The sequence below is a fragment of the Hemiscyllium ocellatum genome, chromosome 38 (genome assembly GCF_020745735.1).
Source record: "Hemiscyllium ocellatum isolate sHemOce1 chromosome 38, sHemOce1.pat.X.cur, whole genome shotgun sequence".
NCBI classification, from domain to species: domain Eukaryota; kingdom Metazoa; phylum Chordata; class Chondrichthyes; order Orectolobiformes; family Hemiscylliidae; genus Hemiscyllium; species Hemiscyllium ocellatum.
In genome coordinates this window covers 21,735,692-21,757,113 of record NC_083438.1, presented here as the reverse complement: position 1 = coordinate 21,757,113, position 21,422 = coordinate 21,735,692, and the positions used below count along the sequence as shown (strand labels likewise).

General features: G+C 52.4%; 1 protein-coding gene across 2 annotated transcripts in view; it reads right to left on the bottom strand.

Annotated features, from left to right (window-relative positions):
• The window catches only part of lipeb (lipase, hormone-sensitive b), a 90,496-nt gene that overhangs the window by 57,511 nt on the left and 11,563 nt on the right, over positions 1-21,422 (bottom strand). For both annotated transcript variants that reach the window (XM_060852731.1, XM_060852732.1), the window contains exon 2: positions 9,427-9,959. In XM_060852731.1, coding sequence (XP_060708714.1) covers positions 9,427-9,959 — 533 coding nt within the window. The remainder of the gene's footprint in view (positions 1-9,426; positions 9,960-21,422) is intronic.

Here is a 21,422-nt window from a genome sequence, read left to right as displayed (position 1 = left end):
GAGGCACTATGGGACAATTTAGCACGGCCAATCCACCCTAACCTACACATCCCTGGGCATTATGGGACAATTTAGCATGGCCAATCCACCCTAACCTGCACATCCCTGGGCACTATGGGACAATTTAGCATGGCCAATCCACCCTAAACTGAACATCCCTGGCCATTTTGGGGCAATTTAGCATGGCCAATCCACCCTAACCTGTACATCCCTGGACACTATAGGAAAATTTAGCATGGCCAATCCACCCTAACCTGCACATCCCTGGGCTCTATGGGACAATTTAGCATGGCCAATCCACCCTAACCTACACATCCCTGGGCTCTATGGGACAATTTAGCATGGCCAATCCACCCTAACCTGCACATCCCTGGGCGCTATGGGACAATTTAGCATGGCCAATCCACCCTAACCTGCACATCCCTGGGCGCTATGGGACAATTTAGCATGGCCAATCCACCCTAACCTGGACATATTTGGACTGAGGGAGGAAACCCACGCAGACACAGGGGGGAATGTGCAAACTCCACACAGACAGTCACCTCGAGGCTGGATTCAAACCCAGGTCCCTGGCGCTGTGAGGCAGCAATGGTAACCACTGAGCCCCCGTGCCACCCTTATCTCATCTTACAGTCAGAGTTAATGATTTTGATTGGTTTTCAGTAAATACCGGGAAGCACATGGGGGATAGCTATGGTCAGGCTCAGTGTGCACTGCTGGGTTTGTGAAGAGAGCGGAGGCTGTGAGCTGGGATTCACTCACACTGCAAACAGCCTGTACCAAGCACAAGCAGCCACTGATCGCGAGCTGCCGGTGCCTGTCCTGAAAGGACCACTTGACAAAGAGCTTCTCTGACAGTGAGGCCATTGTTTACAGCATTAACACTGAGCTGTGGGCAGGGCGAATAATACATAAATCAGAGAAGGAAACTACAAGAAACATGCTTCTCGCTTTGGGACTGAAACCAAACGGTGGGAGTTGTTGAGAATGTTGGGAAGGGGTAGGCTTGTGTTGGGATGTGTGTGCATTTTCAAAGGTAGAGAGTATATTCACAAGGAATGGGCAGGAAGTAGGACTGTTTGTCTGCGTGGGTTTGTGAGAGTGTGTGTGTCTGTGTGTGCGTGCGTCCATGAGAAAGTGTGTGTGTGTGTGTCTGCGTGAGTGTGTGTCCATGTGTTCATGTGTGTGCATGTCCGTGTGTGTCTCTCTGTGGGGTTGCATGTGTGTCCGTGAGAGTGTGTGTGTGTGCGTCCGTGAGAGTGTGTGTGTGTGTGTGTGTGTGTGGGGGGGGGGGGGGGGCGTGCATGTTATGAGGATTGCACATGTATGTACGTGTCTGTAGTATATGCGAATGAGAGCTGTGAGCGTGTGTTGCATGCACGTACGTGCCTGTGGTGTGTGAGAACATGAGGCTGTGGTGCGTGTGGATGAGGATTAAGCCATGTGTGCATTTATGTGGTGTATGTGAATGAGGACTCTGTGAGCACGTGTGTAAGTAAGCAGCTGCCTTGCGTGTTAATATGAGGAACCTGCATGAGGTGATGAAGTTGTGACACCAAATGATATCCTGGTGGTTACCACTGATTGGAAACTGAACCGAACCAGCCAGTCAAACAGCCCCTTCGTCACCGACGCTCAGTCGGAGCAGCCAACTACAAGATACACTGCTGAACTTCACCAACACTCCTCAGACAGCACCTTCCAAACCCACCACCACTTCCAGCTGGAAGGATGAGGGCAGCAGCTACATGGGAACACCGTCCCCTGCAAGTTCCCCTCCGAGCCACTCACCATCCTGACTTGGACGTATATCCCTTGTTCTTTCAGTGTCGCTGGGACTCTACCGCTAGTGGTACTGTGGGTCTACCTACAGCACATCGACCCTGGAGCAGTTCAAGAAGGAACCTCATAACCACCTTCGAGGGCAGTGACGGATGGATGATAAACGCTGCCCTGGCGAACAATTCCTAGATTCCAGGAATTAACTTAAAAAGCGTGAATGAGGAATGTATTCTTGCGGTGTGCCTGTATGTATAGAAGGCACCCCACGAGGAGGAGAGACTGTGCATTTGTTTGTATGCACGAGGAGTGTAACTGAGAGAGGAGTGCACGGGAGCGGGGATGAGTGAGTACAAGGGGAGGTATGAGAACATGTGTATATCTGTTTGGTGTACGTCTGCGAGGAGTGCATCAATGAAGGCGACAGTAAGTGCTTGTGCGCACATGAGAGTGAATGAGGGTGTAGCAGCCTCCTGGATGCTAACACACAAGTAGATGGCTAACTTGGCCAAACAGAAAGGAATGCTGGGTACACTGGCCAAGCAACATCACAAAACTCACATACCAGACACACTGGAAACATGGAAGCCAGGTGTTAATGACTTCAGCATAATGTAAAAGGCAACAGTTATCCTGGATAGATATATTCCCAACAATTTATCCACTAAACAAAGAAGGGACTGATAGAAAGGCACTGTATCCTGCTTCATAAAACATCAAGCAGTACTACGCCATCCAAGTGACTGACAATATTGAAACTACTGACTGTGTCTCCTTTACTGGGCAGAATATAGAGCTCCAGGAAAAGAGAGTAAGTGGGGCAGGGAGAGGAAGAGAGCAGCTTCGCAGAGGGAGAGACAGAGAGAGAAAGAGAAAGAGAGACAGAGGGACAGACAGAAAGAGAGAGAAAGAAAAACAGAGAGAGAGAGGGAGGGGGTGGAAAGCAGCTTTGCAGAGAAAGGGGGGGGAGAGGAAGAGAGCAGCTTCGCAGAGGGAGAGGTGGAGAAATAGAGAAAGAGAGACAGAGAGACAGAGAGAGAGAGACAGAGAGAGAGACAGAGAGAGAGACAGAGAGAGAAAGAGGGTGGTGGTGGAAAGCAGCTTTGCAGAGACAGAGGGAGAGGAAGAGAGAGAGAGAGACTGTATAAATTTATTAAGAGACTTGGGAAGTATTGCAAGTGTTAAGGGGCCAAATAGAGAGTATGTTTCATACCAAAGGTTCTCGTAACTTTTTCCTAATAAAGTTGGGACTGTTCTGCACTGGTACACGCTTGTGTTCACATTGATTTGACTGCTTCGGTATTGTGGTGACACCTGGGCATGTTCATTCATAACATTCTGCTCAGAGTTGTCTAACTTGTTTAAGAGGGAACGAGACAACACGAGAGAGTGTGTACATGAGGGAGCGCAGGCGAGAGGTCTGTTTATGAGGGAGGGAGGGAGGCACAGTGAGCACAGTGAGAGAAGGCAGCAGCCTGGGCTACACGGAACTCCTGCCCGTGTGTTGGCGGGACATTTGTGTACCTGCGCGTTTCTCTCTGCCCACAGGGTCAGGTCGGGTAATCATTTCCTCGCTGCGGCTGTACTGCCTGCCCAGGCTCACTTAAACTCTCTCACTTTCTCAGCCAGGATCTGAAGGAACGTAGCAGTGATGAGAGAGAGGCAGCATCTGGACTGAAGGCCACGTAAGGAGCAGGGTGACAGCAACCACATGACATTCGCTGAGCTCTTAACCCCCTTACGTTCTCTAATCCTTTAATACTACATCCACTCCCTCCACCATCGACGATCAGTAGCAGCCGTGTGTATTATCTACAAGATGCCCTGCAGGAATTCACCAAAGATCCTCAGACAGCACCTTCCAAACCCATGACCACTTCCATCCAGAAGGACGAGGGCAGCAGATACATGGGAACACCATCATTTTCAAAGCTCCCCTCCCCTCAACATCCTGACTTGGAAATATATCGCCGCTCCAACACTTGTCACTGAGTCAGAATCCTGGAATCCTCCCCCTCAGGACATTGTGGGTCAACCCACAGCAGGTGGACTGCAGCGGGTTCAAGATGGCAGCTCACCCCCACCGTCTCCAGGGGCAACTAGGACTGGGGTAATAAATGATGGGTGCAGCCACAGACCCCACATCCCACAAATGAATAATTTTTTAAAAAACGGCCCTCTCTCTCTTTCCGGTCTCATGCACAGCAGAGCCAGGACACCGCCTAACAGCGACTGGGGTGGGGTAGCCTGATGTGTGTGAATGTGCTAATAAGGAAAGAGATGGGGGGATGGAAATCTCCTCTTGTAGCTGAGTCACAGTTTTGTAGGTAAATGTGCGCAGGGCTTCTGTGTAGACTGAAATGGGGGTGGGGAGGGAGGGAATGCAACTCTCTGGTTGCATCCCTCTGTCACGCACCCTATCAATTACCCTCAGGGTCCAACAAGTTTCACTCAGATCAACTCTCACGTTTCTAAACACCAAATGCACGCAGACCCAGCTCGTCCAACCTTGCCCCACTCCTCGGCCAGAGATCCCAGAAATTCTCTGATTCCTTTGGATTTTCCCTGAACACCCCTCAACCTCCTATGCTCCAGTGACAAAAGTCCCATCCCATCCTGGTAAAATCTTTTCTGAACTGACTCCGACTTAATCATATCCTTCCTATAACAGAGCAACCAGAGCTGGACAGGCTGAGGGGTGACCTTATCGAGGTTTATAAAATCATGAGGGGCACAGACACTGTTCTTTCAGTGTCACTGGAACTCTATCACTAGTGGTACTGTGGGTCTACCTACAGCACATTGACCCTGCAGCAGTTCAAGAAGATACTAAAATAGACACTGTCTTTTCCCTAGGGTGGGGGAGTCCAGACATAGAGGCATCGGAGAGGGGAAAGAGTTAAAAGGGTCCTGAGGGGCAACTTTTTCATGCAGAGGGTGGTACGTGTGTGGAACGAGCTGCCAGAGGAGGTGGTGGAGGCTGGTACAATTACAGCATTAAAAAGGCATCTGGATGGGTTTGGAGGGGTATGGACCAAATGCTGGCAAATGGGACTAGATTAATTTAGGATATCTGTTCAGCATGGACGAGTTGGACCGAAGGGTCTGTATCCGAGCTGTACATCTCTACGGCTCTAATTGCTTCTAATGCAATTATATCTTTTCTTAAATGACAAGTCGAAACCTGTACAAGGACCCCAGACAGGGTCTCAGCCATGCCCCATCGAACTGGAAACATTCCTCCTTCTACATAGCACTCCTCTCACAATAAACAATTCATTGGCCTTTCTAACCACTTGCTGCATCTGCACATGAACGTTTTGTCAACCATGTACCAGAACGCCCAGTCCCTGCTATTTCTCAGGGTTCTACAATCCTACTCCATTTCAAGACTATGCTGCTTTATTGTATTCTTGCTCCACAGTGGCCAAGTTCATACTTTGCCTACACCGTACCATTCACTCATTTTTACGTCTTCCTTTGCAGACCCCTATTCACAATTGCCTTTCCAACTCATCTGCTAATTCAGCCAGCAACTCACATGGAGGACACTGGAGAAACTCAGCAGGTTTGGCTGCAGCTGTGGATCGAGGGAAAAACAGCTCCAAAGAAGGGTCGCACCAGACTCTGTTTCTCTCTACACAGACACTGCCAGACCTGATGAGTTTCTCCAGTGCTCTGGGTCTGCTTCAGATTTCCAGCATCTGCAATATTTTGCCTCTGATTTAGCAAGTGCACCTTCAGTCCACTTATCAAGTAATTTATATAAATTGCAAATAGTTGAGGATCCAACATTGATCTATGGTACTGGTCGCATCTTGCCAAAAAAATGAGCCGTCTGTGTTCCTTTGTTTCCTGTTAGCTAACCAACGCTCTATCCACGCTAATACGTAACTCCCATCACACCATAAACTATTATTTTGGGTATAAAGTTTGATCTAGCACCTTGACTTCTGTAAATCCAAGTACCATAGGGATTCTATGATACTCCACATTTAGAGATTCCCTTTGATTCAGGTTATGTGACACTTTAATAAGTGTCCTGTACATCTGTCCTCCATCTATCACCCCTCCATATGTGACTCCAGACCCACGGCAATGTGGTTGACTCTTAACTGCCCTCTGGGCGATTAGGGATGGGCAATAAATTCTGGCCTAATCAGGGACGCCCACATTCTGTGAGTGAACAGGATGAAAGCTAACCGTCTTGTGGTTTCCTGCTTTCCATTCTGATGGCACCTCAGCAGAATCCAGGGGACTGTGGAAAGTTAAAACCAGTGCATCCACCATCTCACTCTTTTCAGAACCCAGGATAAGGTCTGAGAGGGGGCCTGCCAGTCTCTAGTTCTCATAATTTTCTCAATACCCTGTCCTGATAAAAAGTCGCTTGCTCCTTTCACCTCTTGACTTACAATTCCTTGTGAGGATGTTACTCTGCAGTGAAGACAGATGAAAAATATCAGTTTAATTCGGTAGGCCGTATCCTCATTTTCCATTGTCAGTGTCCCTGCTAACTTACACGCAGTATAAGTTACTCCAGTCCTTTTTAAATACCTGCAGAAATCTTCTTATGTTATTTCATATTTCTAGTGAGCTATCCCCCTTCCTCTGATTTCTCCCTCGTTATGTTCTTTTAGCAGTTGTGCTTTGCATTATTAAAAAAAATTCCGGCCAATCTTTGGACACACCACAAATTTTCATGGAAAGATAAATCTTTTTACCCCTAAACTCCTTGGATGAGGACGAATGGGTTAAGGAAGCAGAGTCTAAACCATGTGGAATCCTGATCTTTATGATCATCTGGAGTCCAAAAGCCAGAACGTTAAGCCAAATTCTTGATGAAACGGTGGTTCAGCCCCAGTCCGCTGCCAGGCACCATACGTTTAGGAGGATCCAGGCTACAGCCAGGAGTGAGGGATGACGGTGACGGCAGTGGGGTATACTGGAGAAACTGGGATTGTTCTCTGTGGAGCAGTGAAGCTGAACAGGGGTTCTGATACAGGTGCTTGACTTTCGAGGAGACTATAGCCGCAGGCAACAAAGGGGAACTATTGCCAATGGCAACAGGGTCGAGGAACACACAGGGCAGAGCGATGGAGATCGGAAGGAAGTGATGAAGAACTTTCTGACATGACAAATAGTTCGGATTAGGTTTGGATAGGGGCTGTGGCCACACAGTACACATGGTTGAAAACACGTAGGACATAATATGATGGAATGAGAGCGGTGGGTGGATTGTCCTGCAAAAAGACATACTATACTCGATGGGCTGAATGGCCCTCTTTGCTGTTGTACTATCCTGTAGTTCTAGGACTCGGGTGTCTGAGGCCACAGTCATAGACCACTTACTGCAGAGTGCCTGACCCCGTGCTGACAGTGACACCCCAGCCACGTCAATGGGAAGGCGCCTCCTGGAGGCGGAGGGCTGTATGACCAGCCCAAGGCAAAGCAGCTGGCCACTGAATCGTAGAATCCCTACTGGGTGGAAACAGGCCCTTCGGCCCAACAGGTCTACACCAACCCTCCGAAGAATAACCCACCCATTCCCCTACCCTACTACTCTACATTTACCCTTGGCTAATGCATACATCCCTGGGCATTATGGGACAATTTAGCATGGCCAATCCAACCAAACCTGCACATTCCTTGGCACTATGGGACAACGTCTGGAGGAAGAACGCCTCATCTTCCGCCTCGGAACACTTCTGTCCAGACTTGTCCGACCTGCCTAGCTCCTTTTCCACCTATCCACTCCACCCTCTCCTCCCTGACCTATCACCTTCATCTCCTTCCATTGTACTCTATGCTACTTTCTCCCCACCCCCACCTCCCTCTAGCCTATCTCTCCACGCTTCAGGGTCACTGCCTTTATTCCTGATGAAGGGCTTTTGCCCGAAACGTCGATTTCGCTGCTCGTTGGATGCTGCCTGAACTGCTGTGCTCTTCCAGCACTACTGATCCAGAGTCTGGCTTCCAGCATCTGCAGTCATTGTTTTTACCTTGCATGGCCAATCCACCCTAACCTACACATCCCTGGACACTGTGGGGCAATTTCCCATGGCCAACCCATGGTATCCAGACCCCGAGAACGCAGCCTCTTTTCAACTTCCCCCTAGGCAATGAAATTCCAAACCGTTGAGACCACTCAGCCCACTGTTCTGGTGCTAGCTGGTCGGAGGAGTTGTTAGGTTTGCTCCCACACTCAGCTAGTGTTGCACACAAATTTAACTCCGAACCTCCTTGGCTCACATACGATGCGATGCTATTAATGAAGCCGAGGGTAAGGAATGCAGAGGTTATTTGGAAACATGAGTGGAGGCGCAGTTGAGTTTCCTGCTCAGCCCTGAATAAAGACAGAGGAGGGAGTCTCACAAGGGCAGCTGTCGCTTTCCTTGACTCAATATAGCTCCAGGTCAGAGGTTAGGTCCTTATTCCAAGCAATTTGAGTTCAGAGGTACCACTAACCCAAGGATGGGAGAAGGGGAAGTTCCCACAGATTACACACCATGGCCTCACATTACCCCCACCCTCCTCTATCCCTGTAACTGCCCATAGCCCCTGCGAGGAACCAATTTAAACTGTCCCAAGGCAATTCACGGGAGGGATAGTGGAACATAAATTGGACTTCGGGCCAAGTGAACAGCAGCCTCGCCTTGGGATGTGATTCTGCTCCGAGCGGGACATTCTAAGCATTGACTTAACAGGAAAAAGAGGAATGGGAAGGTTGAGGGAGGCAGCTGCAGAGCTCAGGACCCCAGGCATCTGATGGCACGCCCAACAATCGTCCAATGAAGGAAATCCAGGTCAATTTTTGTCCAATGAGTGCTCCAGTGAATAGCCTTAAGAGACACAGATCTGAGGGTTATAGGATCTGGCAGAGGTTACAGACAGACGGAGGGACGTTGGGGCTGGAGGAAGCTACAGAGAAAGGGAGGCATACAGGGCTGGAGGGGGGGTAGAGATAGGGAGGGGGTGTAGGAGGTGGAGGGGGTTACAGAGATAGGAGGGGGTGTTGGGGCTGGAGGGGGTTACAGAGATAGGGAGGGGGTGCAGGGGCTGGAGGGGGGTAGAGATAGGGAGGGGGTGTAGGAGGTGGAGGGGGTTACAGAGATAGGAGGGGGTGTTAGGGCTGGAGGGGATTACAGAGATAGGGACGGGTGTATGGGCTGGAGGGGGTTACAGAGGTAGGGACAGGTGTATGGACTGGAGGAGGTTACAGAGATAGGGAGGGGGTGTCAGGGCTGGAGGGGGTTACAGAGATAGGGAGGGGGTGTAGGGGCTGGAGGGGGTTACAGAGATAGGGAGGTGTGTAGGGGGTGGAGGGGGATACAGAGATAGGGACGGGGTGTAGGGGTTGGAGGGGGTTACAGAGATAGGGAGGGGTGTCAGGACTGGAGGGGGTTACAGAGGTAGGGAGGGTTGTATGGGCTGGAGGGGGTTACAGAGATAGGGAGGGGGTGTAGGGGGGTTACAGAGATAGGGAGGGGGTGTAGGGGCTGGAGGGGGTTACAGAGATAGGGAGGGGGTGTAGGGGCTGGAGGGGGTTTACAGAGATAGGGAGGGGTGTAGGAGCTGGAGGGAGTTACAGAGATAGGTCGGGGAAGAGGCCATGGTGGTGTGTTAATGACGAGGTTGGACTGCACTGACCTGGAAACCCAGGCAGCGCCCATAGAAGCAGCCCTTGTGCATGGAGTTGGACTCATGCAGGAAGTCCTCTGAGAGCCCCTTCTCCTCACCAAAGAACAGGTCACCGTGCTTGTTGGCGGTCAGCAGCCTCTGGGCAAAGTAGACGAGGGCACGGAGCTGGCAGAGGGCAGAGCAGTAGGCCTCGATCTCCATGCAGTTGTGGTTGGTCCTGAAGAAGATGCTGCGCCGGTTGGCGGAGATGTAGCGTGACTTGTGGATGATGTGCAGGATGCAGGAGCGCACCACCTTGATGAGGCTGCGGTAGCCGTTGGCCGGCGTCCGCTCGTCAAAGTCAAAGATGGGGAAGATCCCGGTGAAGCTCTGCACCAGCGGCTGGAGGTGGCGGCCGTGCTCCTGGATCTGAGAGAAGGCAGTGACAAAGCGCCGGGCCGTCTCCGTGGGGTTGAGCCTGAAGAAGCGGATGTTGTCCTCGGTGACGGAGTGCAGCAGAAGGAACATGGTCCTGACGTCCATGGATGGAGTGGACACCGTGGCTGCGAGACAGAGGGAAAGGAGGGCACGGTGATTACACATCCACTGACCCACTCAACAGTCAGTCACACAGGGACAGCAGAAGGCCATTCGGCCCCCACCTGTCAGTCACACAGGGACAGCAGGAGGCCATTCGACCCACACCTGTCAGTCACACACGGACAGCATGAGGCCATTCTGCCCACTTGAACCTGTCTCACAGGGCCAGGAGGAGGCTATTCAGCCCAGAGAGATGGTCACAGAGGGGCAGGAGGAATCATTCAGCTCCTCAAGCCTGTGAAATAGGAGGGGGAGGAATCTCATTCTGCCCCTGAACAGGACCAGGAGGGGGTCTGCTGTCCAGTTTCTTGGCACCAGATGTTCGAGACTATTCTGCCATTCGGTCAGGCCCTGGCCATTTTGTAAATGAAACCCTCTTCCCCATCCTCGCTGGATTGACCTTTCAGCGCTAATGGTGATCTACTGAACCAGCCTCACCAGACCTTTGGGAAGGGGCAGAGTTATGACAATAGGAGCAGCCCTGTGCAAAACAACATCACACCAACGTCCATCCCACATCACCGCGTTTCAACAAATGAGGAATGCTACAGTGCCTCAAGTAGGACTCTAAGACATTGAAAAAAGAGTTTTTAACTGAACGAGGATGTGTGAAGTGCACTTATTGCTGTAACTCAGATTGTATATTGCTTCCCAGTCACTGGAATGGGATCCTGGAACACCTAACAAACAGCACCACTGGAGAAATTTGCCCCTTCACAAACTTGCAGGTCTGGCCTCACTGCTGCCTTGACATCATACAAACTGAACATCACCCATGCCCCTCAAGGGGTATATGAACTGCACTCAATCAAGTAACCATATATTGACCAGCAATCCAGTGACAAAGCCATGGGGTGGGACTTGATGACACTTGGAATGGGGTCAGAGGCTCGCATCCCACCCCACAGAAATAACAGCAAGATCTTCACCAACACGTCCCCAGCAGCAGAATGCACAACCCAGAATGGGGTCAGGGCTAAGGAAGATTCCCATTGTGGGGGAGGTCAGGGACAGGGGAGAGAGGTCAGCTTAAAGGGAATGTCGTACTGAGGTAGTGTCCCAAAGTGGGATGTGTCAGGGTTAAGGGAATGTCGTACTGAGGTAGTGCCCCACAGTGGGATGTGTCAGGGTTAAGGGAATGTCGTACTGAGGTAGTGTCCCACAGTGGGATGTGTCAGGGTTAAGGAAATGTCGTACTGAGGTAGTGTCCCACAGTGGGATGTGTCAGGGGTAAGGGAATGTCGTACTGAGGTACTGCCACACTTTGGGAAGTGTCAGGGTTAAGGGAATGTCGTACTGAGGTAATGCCCCACAGTGGGATGTGTCAGGGTTAAGGGAATGTCGAACTGAGGTAGTGCCCCACAGTGGGATGTGTCAGGGTTAAGGGAATGACGTACTGAGGTAGTGCCCCACAGTGGGATGTGTCAGGGTTAAGGGAATGTCGTACTGAGGTACTGTCCCACAGTGGGATGTGTCAGGGTTAAGGGAATGTCGTACTGAGGTACTGTCCCACAGTTGGACGTGTCAGGGTTAAGGGAGTGACGTACTGAGGTAGTGTCCCACAGTGGGATGTGTCAGGGTTAAGGGAATGACGTACTGAGGTAGTGTCCCACAGTGGGATGTGTCAGGGTTAAAGGAATGGAGTACTGAGGTAGTGTCCCACAGTGGGATGTGTCGGGGTTAAGGGAATGACATACTGAGGTAGTGTCCCACAGTGGGAAGTGTCAGGGTTAAGGGAATGTCATACTGAGGTAATGCCCCTCAGTGGGATGTGTCAGGGTTAAGGGAATGTCGTACTGAGGTAGTGTCCCACAGTGGGATGTGTCAGGGTTAAGGGAATGTCGTACTGAGGTAATGTCCCACAGTGGGATGTGTCAGGGTTAAGGGAATGTCGAACTGAGGTAGTGTCCCACAGTGGGATGTGTCAGGGTTAAGGGAATGACGTACTGAGGTAGTGCCCCACAGTGGGATGTGTCAGGGTTAAGGGAATGTCGTACTGAGGTACTGTCCCACAGTGGGATGTGTCAGGGTTAAGGGAATGACGTACTGAGGTAGTGTCTCACAGTGGGATGTGTCAGGGTTAAGGGAGTGACATACTGAGGTAGTGTCCCACAGTGGGATGTGTCAGGGTTAAGGGAATGACGTACTGAGGTAGTGTCCCACAGTGGGATGTGTCAGGGTTAAGGGAATGTCGTACTGAGGTAGTGTCCCACAGTGGGATGTATCAGGGTTAAGGGAATGACGTACTGAGGTAGTGTCCCACAGTGGGATGTGTCAGGGTTAAGGGAATGTCGTACTGAGGTAGTGCCCCACAGTGGGATGTGTCAGGGTTAAGGGAATGTCGTACTGAGGTAGTGTCCCACAGTGGGATGTGTCAGGGTTAAGGGAATGTCGTACTGAGGTAATGTCCCACAGTGGGATGTGTCAGGGTTAAGGGAATGTCGTACTGAGGTAGTGTCCCACAGTGGGATGTGTCAGGGTTAAGGGAATGTCGTACTGAGGTAGTGTCCCACAGTGGGATGTGTCAGGGTTAAGGGAATGACGTACTGAGGTAGTGTCCCACAGTGGGATGTGTCGGGGTTAAGGGAATGACATACTGAGGTAGTGTCCCACAGTGGGATGTATCAGGGTTAAAGGAATGACGTACTGAGGTAGTGTCCCACAGTGGGATGTGTCAGGGTTAAGGGAATGTCGTACTGAGGTAATGTCCCACAGTGGGATGTGTCAGGGTTAAGGGAATGTCGTACTGAGGTAGTGTCCCACAGTGGGATGTGTCAGGGTTAAGGGAATGTCGTACTGAGGTAGTGTCCCACAGTGGGATGTGTCAGGGTTAAAGGAATGACGTACTGAGGTAGTGTCCCACAGTGGGATGTGTCGGGGTTAAGGGAATGACATACTGAGGTAGTGTCCCACAGTGGGATGTATCAGGGTTAAAGGAATGACGTACTGAGGTAGTGTCCCACAGTGGGATGTGTCAGGGTTAAGGGAATGTCGTACTGAGGTAATGTCCCACAGTGGGATGTGTCAGGGTTAAGGGAATGTCGTACTGAGGTAGTGTCCCACAGTGGGATGTGTCAGGGTTAAGGGAATGTCGTACTGAGGTAGTGTCCCACAGTGGGATGTGTCAGGGTTAAAGGAATGACGTACTGAGGTAGTGTCCCACAGTGGGATGTGTCGGGGTTAAGGGAATGACATACTGAGGTAGTGTCCCACAGTGGGATGTATCAGGGTTAAGGGAATGTCGTAGTGAGGTAGCGTCCCACAGGGGGATGTGTCAGGGTTAAGGGAATGACGTACTGAGGTAGTGTCCCACAGTGGGATGTGTCCGGGTTAAGGAAATGTCGTACTGAGGTAGTGTCCCACAGTGGGATGTGTCAGGGGTAAGGGAATGTCGTACTGAGGTAGTGCCACACTTTGGGAAGTGTCAGGGTTAAGGGAATGTCATACTGAGGTAATGCCCCTCAGTGGGATGTGTCAGGGTTAAGGGAATGTCGTACTGAGGTAGTGTCCCACAGTGGGATGTGTCAGGGTTAAGGGAATGTCGTACTGAGGTAATGTCCCACAGTGGGATGTGTCAGGGTTAAGGGAATGTCGTACTGAGGTAGTGTCCCACAGTGGGATGTGTCAGGGTTAAGGGAATGTCGTATTGAGGTAGTGTCCCACAGTGGGATGTGTCAGGGTTAAGGGAATGACGTACTGAGGTAGTGTCCCACAGTGGGATGTGTCAGGGTTAAGGGAATGTCGTACTGAGGTAGTGTCCCACAGTGGGATGTATCAGGGTTAAGGGAATGACGTACTGAGGTAGTGTCCCACAGTGGGATGTGTCAGGGTTAAAGGAATGGAGTACTGAGGTAGTGTCCCACAGTGGGATGTGTCGGGGTTAAGGGAATGACATACTGAGGTAGTGTCCCACAGTGGGATGTATCAGGGTTAAGGGAATGTCGTAGTGAGGTAGCGTCCCACAGTGGGATGTGTCCGGGTTAAGGAAATGTCGTACTGAGGTAGTGTCCCACAGTGGGATGTGTCAGGGGTAAGGGAATGTCGTACTGAGGTAGTGCCACACTTTGGGAAGTGTCAGGGTTAAGGGAATGTCGTACTGAGGTAGTGTCCCACAGTGGGATGTGTCAGGGTTAAGGGAGTGACGTACTGAGGTAGTGTCCCACAGTGGGATGTGTCAGGGTTAAGGGAATGTCGTACTGAGGTCGTGCCCCACGGTGGGATGTGTCAGGGTTAAGGGAATAAGGTTCTGAGCAGTGCTGTCCTGAAAGAGCGCTCCTCAATGGGAGGGGTCAGGAGTGAGGGAAGGCCCTGATGAGAGAGTGCTACACTGTTGTAGGCGTTGTCTGTCAGACGAGACACTCAGGCAAGGCCTCTCTGTACTCTCAAGTGAGTGTTAAAAATGTCATGGTGTTGCTGGTAGAATAGCAGGCGAGTTTTCCCTGGAGTCCTGAGGTCAATATTTATCTCCCAACCAAAATCACGAAAACAGACTCTCTTGTCCTGATCACCTGATGCTTGTGGGAGCTTGCTGTGCACCAAGTGTTTGCCACATTCCCTGCATTACTACAGAAACGGTACTTTAGAAAGAGCTCGGTTGGCTGGAGAGTGTAGCCTCAGACTCGAGGACAAAGAGCAGGCTCTTTGAAGTGTCCAACTTCAGACAGAAGGCTTCGTGCTGCCTCCTTCCAAGCCTTGCTCCCCCTGTTTATTAAAGACTCGTTAACATTGTAATTGCAGTGCATTTACTAATTAAGATTCCGGCTGAATAATTATCGTGATTTCCTGCTATCCCAAGGCAGCTGCAGAACCAATAATGAGGGAACTTGGGACCAACTATATCTATCTACTGTGAATTAAACGGCGTCTCGAAACACAGACTGGGAACAGAAACATAGAAAACAAGGAACAGCAGTAGGCCATTGGGCCCTTCAAACCTGCTCCACCATTTTATATGACCATGACTGATCATCCAACTCTGCCCCCTGCAGCCACATTCACCCCAGCCCCTTCGATAGCTTTCAACCTAAGAACTACAGAGGAACCTCGGTTATCTGAAGGACACGGGTGGGGAGTATTTTGTCCGGTTAATCCAAGTCTGGATAATCGGATACCGGATAACATAGTTCAGCTAGGCATCAGGACCTTGCCGGATAATCCAATATTCGGATAATCGAGGTTCCTCTGTGTGGGATATCGGTAAAGTAGTGTTACTTCTGCAATTATAATGACTTATACAAAGTAAATGAACTCACACCAGTGTGTAACTGTTTCAGCCAAGAGCTGAGTCAACAAGAATGGGAACTCTGTGGAGGAAATGTATAATTGTTTTTTGTATGAGCTAAAAATGTATGCAAGAAAGAAAGGGGACTGCAAAACAATGGTAGATATTACAGGTGACTAGATAAGATGCTGTGAGGGGAGGGAGTTAAGCTAGATACGCCTGGACAAACAGTAGGTATAAACATCTGTTTCCCACTTTTACAGAAACACAGGAACAAACCCCAATTAAAAGGGCCTTAATGATCTGTATGAGAGGGGTGGCACGGATGGAGGGAGTAGATAATGGTACGGAAAGGATGTGCCTAACAATGACCCACAGCAGGATGAGGTCAAACGGCCTTGTGAGGCATTTTGTCACAGACAAGGCCAGATAAGACAAGAGATAAACAGGAGTAATGGGTACCGGTCTTAGGGAAGGGGAGGATGTAAACAGGGGAGGAGCAATGAAATAATAAAAAAATAGAAACCAATTTATATAAATATCGAGTATCCGTTGAATTCGGTGTGTGAGTCCCTTGGCTTGTACACAGACGGTGGACTTGACACCCGCTTGCAAGAGTAAAATAAAGGACACTACTGATTCAGATTTTGTCTCGGACTGAAATGATTGAAGTGTGTGAGCTTAGTTTCTCACATCTGTATATTGAACTCCTTCTTCAAATGATTCTACACTTTGGCATTACCAGCTTGCTATGCCAGGGAATTCCACAAGCTCCCCAATCTCTCGATGAAGACTTTTCTCCACATCTCAGTCCTACAGGGCCTATCCGGCCTCCTCAGACAGTGCCTCCTGGCTCTGGAGTCCAGGAACATCCTTCCTGCATTTATCCTGTCTCGCCCTCTTTCACGTTTTAGAGATCCCCCTTCATTCGTCTCAACTTCAGTGGACACAGTCCTCATTGATCCAGTCTCGCTTCATACGTCAGTCCTGCCATCCCAGGAAACAGCGGAGAGAGTGTGGTGCTGGAAAAGCATAGTGTCCGAGAAGCAGCAGGGAGGGGTCAGGGTTGAGGGAAGGCCATGACAAGGGAGTGCTGCCTGACATGCTGTGCTTTTCCAGCAGCACACTCTTGACTCTGATCACCAGCATCTGCAGTCCTCACTTTCTCCTAATCCACCTGCACCTCCACACACATCATCTATTGCATCCGCTGCACCCGATGTGGCCTCCTCTACATTGAGGAGACAGGCCGCCTACTTGCGGAACGTTTCAGAGAACACCTCTGGGACACCCGCACCAACCAACCCAACTACCCCGTGGCTCAACACTTTAACTCCCCCTCCCATTCCATCAAGGACAGGCAGGTCCTTGGACTCCTCCATCGCCAGACCATAACAACACGACGGTTGGAGGAAGAGCGCCTCATCTTCCACTAGGAACCCTCCAACCACAAGGTATGAATTCAGATTTCTCCAGTTTCCTCATTTCCCCTCCCCCCACCTTGTCTCAGTCGAATCCCTCGAACTCAGCACCGCCCTCCTAACCTGCAATCTTCTTCCTGACCTCTCCGCCCCCACCCCACTCCGGCCTATCACCCTCACCTTGACCTCCTTCCACCTATCGCATCTCCATCGCCCCTCCCCCAAGTCCCTCCTCCCTACCTTTTATCTCAGCCTGCTGGACACACTTTCCTCATTCCTGATGAAGGGCTTATGCCCAAAACGTCGAATCTCCTGTTCCCTGGATGATAAATTGTCCCATAGTGCCCAGGGATGTGCAGGTTAGGGTGGATTGGCCATGCTAAATTGTCCCATAGTGTCCAGGGATGTGTAGGTTAGGGTGGATTGGTCCGTGTTAAATTGTCCCATATTGCCCAGGGATGTGCAGGTTAGGGTGGATTGGCCGTGCTAAATTGTCCCATAGTGCCCAGGGATGTGCAGGTTAGGGTGCATTGGCCATGCTAAATTGTCCCATAGTGCCCAGGGATGTGTAGGTTAGGGTGGATTGGCCATGCTAAATTGTCCCATAGTGCCCAGGGATGTGTAGGTTAGGGTGGATTGGCCGTGCTAAATTGTCCCATAGTGCCCAGAGATGTGCAGGTTAGGGTGCATTGGCCATGCTAAATTGTCCCATAGTGTCCAGGGATGTGTAGGTTAGGGTGGATTGGTCCGTGTTAAATTGTCCCATATTGCCCAGGGATGTGTATGTTGGGGTGGATTGACCGTGCTAAATTGTCCCATAGTGCCCAGGGATGTGCAGGTTAGGGTGCATTGGCCATGCTAAATTGTCCCATAGTGTCCAGGGATGTGTAGGTTAGGGTGGATTGGCCATGCTAAATTGTTCAGGGATTAGATGCATTAGTCATGGGTAAATGTAGTGTAATAGGGGAGGGTAATGGGTCTGGGTGGGTACTCTGTGGAGGGTTAGTGGGCCAAATGGCCTAATTCCACACTCTAGGAATTCTATGATTTTGTTTCCAACAAGAGAATATCTAACCAATGCCCTTTGGCATTCAGTGGCATTACCATCACTGAACCTCCCAGTATCAATAATGACCAGAAACTGACTTGGATGAGCCAAATAAACACAGCGGCTCCAAGAGTGGGTGGGAGGCTAAGATATCAACGGAGTGTAACTAAACTTCTGACTGAACTGTCTCCATGGCAAAGCACACATTTGATTGGCACCACACCCACCACCATCAACATAGACTCCCTCCACCAACAATACTGGGTAGAGGCAGTGCAGACCATCCACAATGATGCACTGCAGCAAGCCCACCAAGGTTCTTTCAGCAGTAACTTTCAAATCTACCACCTGGAACAACAAGGGAAGTAGGGAGATAGGAACACCACCAAACCACACACCATCCTGACTTGGGACTACATCACCTTTCCTTTCACAGTCCTGGGGTCAAAACTGTTCAACTCCTTCCACCAAACCACTGATGGTCTACTTTAGCACGTAGGGAGTGGGGCCCAACTACAGCACGTGGGGAGCGGGGCCCACTTACAGCACGTGGGGAGCGGGGCCCACCTACAGCACGCAGGGAGCGGGGCCCACCTACAGCACGTGGAGAGCGGGGCCCACCTACAGCACGTGGGGAGCGGGGCCCACCTACAGCACGTGGGGAGCGGGGCCCACCCACAGCACGCGGGGAGCGGGGCCCACCTACAGCACGCGGGGAGCGGGGCCCACCTACAGCACGTGGGGAGCGGGGTCCACCTACAGCACGTGGGGAGCGGGGCCCACCTACAGCACGTGGGGAGCGGGGCCCACCTACAGCACGTGGGGAGCGGGGCCCACCTACAGCACGTGGGGAGCGGGGCCCACCTACAGCACGTGGGGAGCGGGGCCCACCTACAGCACGTGGGGAGCGGGGCCCACCTACAGCACGTGGGGAGCGGGGCCCACCCACAGCACGTAGGGCGCGGGGCCCACCCACAGCACGTAGGGAGCGGGGCCCACCTACAGCACGTGGGGAGCGGGGTCCACCTACAGCACGTGGGGAGCGGGGCCCACCTACAGCACGTGGGGAGCGGGGCCCACCTACAGCACGTGGGGAGCGGGGTCCACCTACAGCACGTGGGGAGCGGGGTCCACCTACAGCACGTGGGGAGCGGGGTCCACCTACAGCACGTGGGGAGCGGGGCCCACCTACAGCACGTGGGGAGCGGGGCCCACCCACAGCACGTAGGGAGCGGGGCCCACCTACAGCACGTGGGGAGCGGGGTCCACCTACAGCACGTAGGGAGCGGGGCCCACCCACAGCACGTAGGGCGCGGGGCCCACCCACAGCACGTAGGGAGCGGGGCCCACCTACAGCACGTGGGGAGCGGGGTCCACCTACAGCACGTAGGGAGCGGGGTCCACCTACAGCACGTGGGGAGCGGGGCCCACCTACAGCACGTGGGGAGCGGGGCCCACCCACAGCACGTGGGGAGCGGGGTCCACCTACAGCACGTGGGGAGCGGGGTCCACCTACAGCACGTGGGGAGCGGGGCCCACCCACAGCACGTAGGGCGCGGGGCCCACCCACAGCACGTAGGGAGCGGGGCCCACCTACAGCACGTGGGGAGCGGGGCCCACCTACAGCACGTGGGGAGCGGGGCCCACCTACAGCACGTGGGGAGCGGGGCCCACCTACAGCACGTGGGGAGCGGGTCCCACCTACAGCAGGTGGGGAGCGGGGTCCACCTACAGCACGTAGGGAGCGGGGTCCACCTACAGCACGTGGGGAGCGGGGTCCACCTACAGCACGTGGGGAGCGGGGCCCACCTACAGCACGTGGGGAGCGGGGCCCACCTACAGCACGTGGGGAGCGGGGTCCACCTACAGCACGTGGGGAGCGGGGCCCACCTACAGCACGTGGGGAGCGGGGCCCACCCACAGCACGTAGGGCGCGGGGCCCACCCACAGCACGTAGGGAGCGGGGCCCACCTACAGCACGTGGGGAGCGGGGCCCACCTACAGCACGTGGGGAGCGGGGTCCACCTACAGCACGTGGGGAGCGGGGCCCACCTACAGCATGTGGGGAGCGGGTCCCACCTACAGCAGGTAGGGAGCGGGGTCCACCTACAGCACGTAGGGAGCGGGGTCCACCTACAGCACGTGGGGAGCGGGGCCCACCTACAGCACGTGGGGAGCGGGGCCCACCTACAGCAGGTAGGGAGCGGGGTCCACCTACAGCACGTAGGGAGCGGGGCCCACCTACAGCACGTGGGGAGCGGGGCCCACCTACAGCACGTGGGGAGCGGGGCCCACCTACAGCACGTGGGGAGCGGGGCCCACCTACAGCACGTGGGGAGCGGGGCCCACCTACAGCAGGTAGGGAGCGGGGCCCACCTACAGCACGTAGGGAGCGGAGGTGCAAGGACAGCTCACTGCTCCCCACGTGCTATCTCGGGATGGACATTGTGCCCGTAACCCAGGAACGACTGAAAACAAAAAAAAAAATTAAATTCAGGAGATATCAGGACTGGTGGGCAAAACCCTGGGTGATCGATATGAAGAGCATCTCAAGGGAGATGAGTGAGGCAGAGATTTAGGAAGGGAATTCCTGAATCTTGGAAGAAGTTCATGGATGGATGGATAGGTGTTGGTGCGTGTGTGTGTGTGTGTGTGTGTGTGTGCGCGCGCGTGTGTGTGTGCGCGTGCGCGCGCGCGCCTGGTGAGGCTAACAGAGTGGGACTTATAAACAAGGGCTAAATTCACATGTTCCCGGACAGGGAGTGCAGACCAATCGTGCGCAGGTCTTGACCTGAGTGAAGTTGCGGCCAATAGAGTGTTGCTTGGGCTGAGGCAGGACACTGAACAGGAGCTGAGCCCGAAGAGGGGTGGAATTGTCCAGGTCAGTGATAGCTGAGACGCACTGAAAACTTTTAGCAGGAGGTGCGTCTTTATGCCACATGAATGTGTCCTTTGTAGCCAGTGGTGGGGGTGGACTGTACTGTGAAGGTGGAGGAGCAGAGGGTCCATCATTTGTCTGCCATTGTCACGCAGTTGCTCATGAAGGGAGTCTCCTGAGTAGCAAGCCAGTAAACAAGGAACAAGAGCTGGGACTGTACTCGTGAGTAATTCATGTTCTGACTCAGCTGGGTGGGTGGACAAAGAGGGAGTGACAGCGGCAGTGAATGCAATGTGATAGCTGGTGTCACATCTCCCCACGCGGATTCCTTTCTTCCCTCCTGTCGGCTGTGAAGCAAAACGCCAACGGATTGCCTCAGCCCTTGCTGCCTGATCACACGCCTGCCAAGCACCTTTGGACCTGTCTCCACGTCGAAGGGGTGTTAAAGTGATGCAATTTTGTTGTCCTCGATATCCATCACTGAGCTGCAAACTCAACATAAACAACCAGGAGGAGGGGGAGGTCACAAAGCCCCTTGCCTACCCCTGGAGCTTTCTGTGCTTTTCAGTAATCAGCACAAAAGGTCAAATGGTCCACTTCGGTTCCTATTCCACACGCTTGTGGCTTTCCTCAGATACAGTGGCAAAGCAGTAAACACACTCGTCAGCTCTCGGCGATGCTCCCTACAAGATTTCTTCACTCGGGAACACCTTTGCAATAAAGGCTAACACACTGTTTGACTTTTCAGTCGCTCGCATCAGCTGCAACACTTCTGTACTCTCGTCTCTCTGAACAGTGACATTCTGAAGTCGGCGTGTTACCGCAGTGAATCACCTCACACTTTTATATTCACCGTTT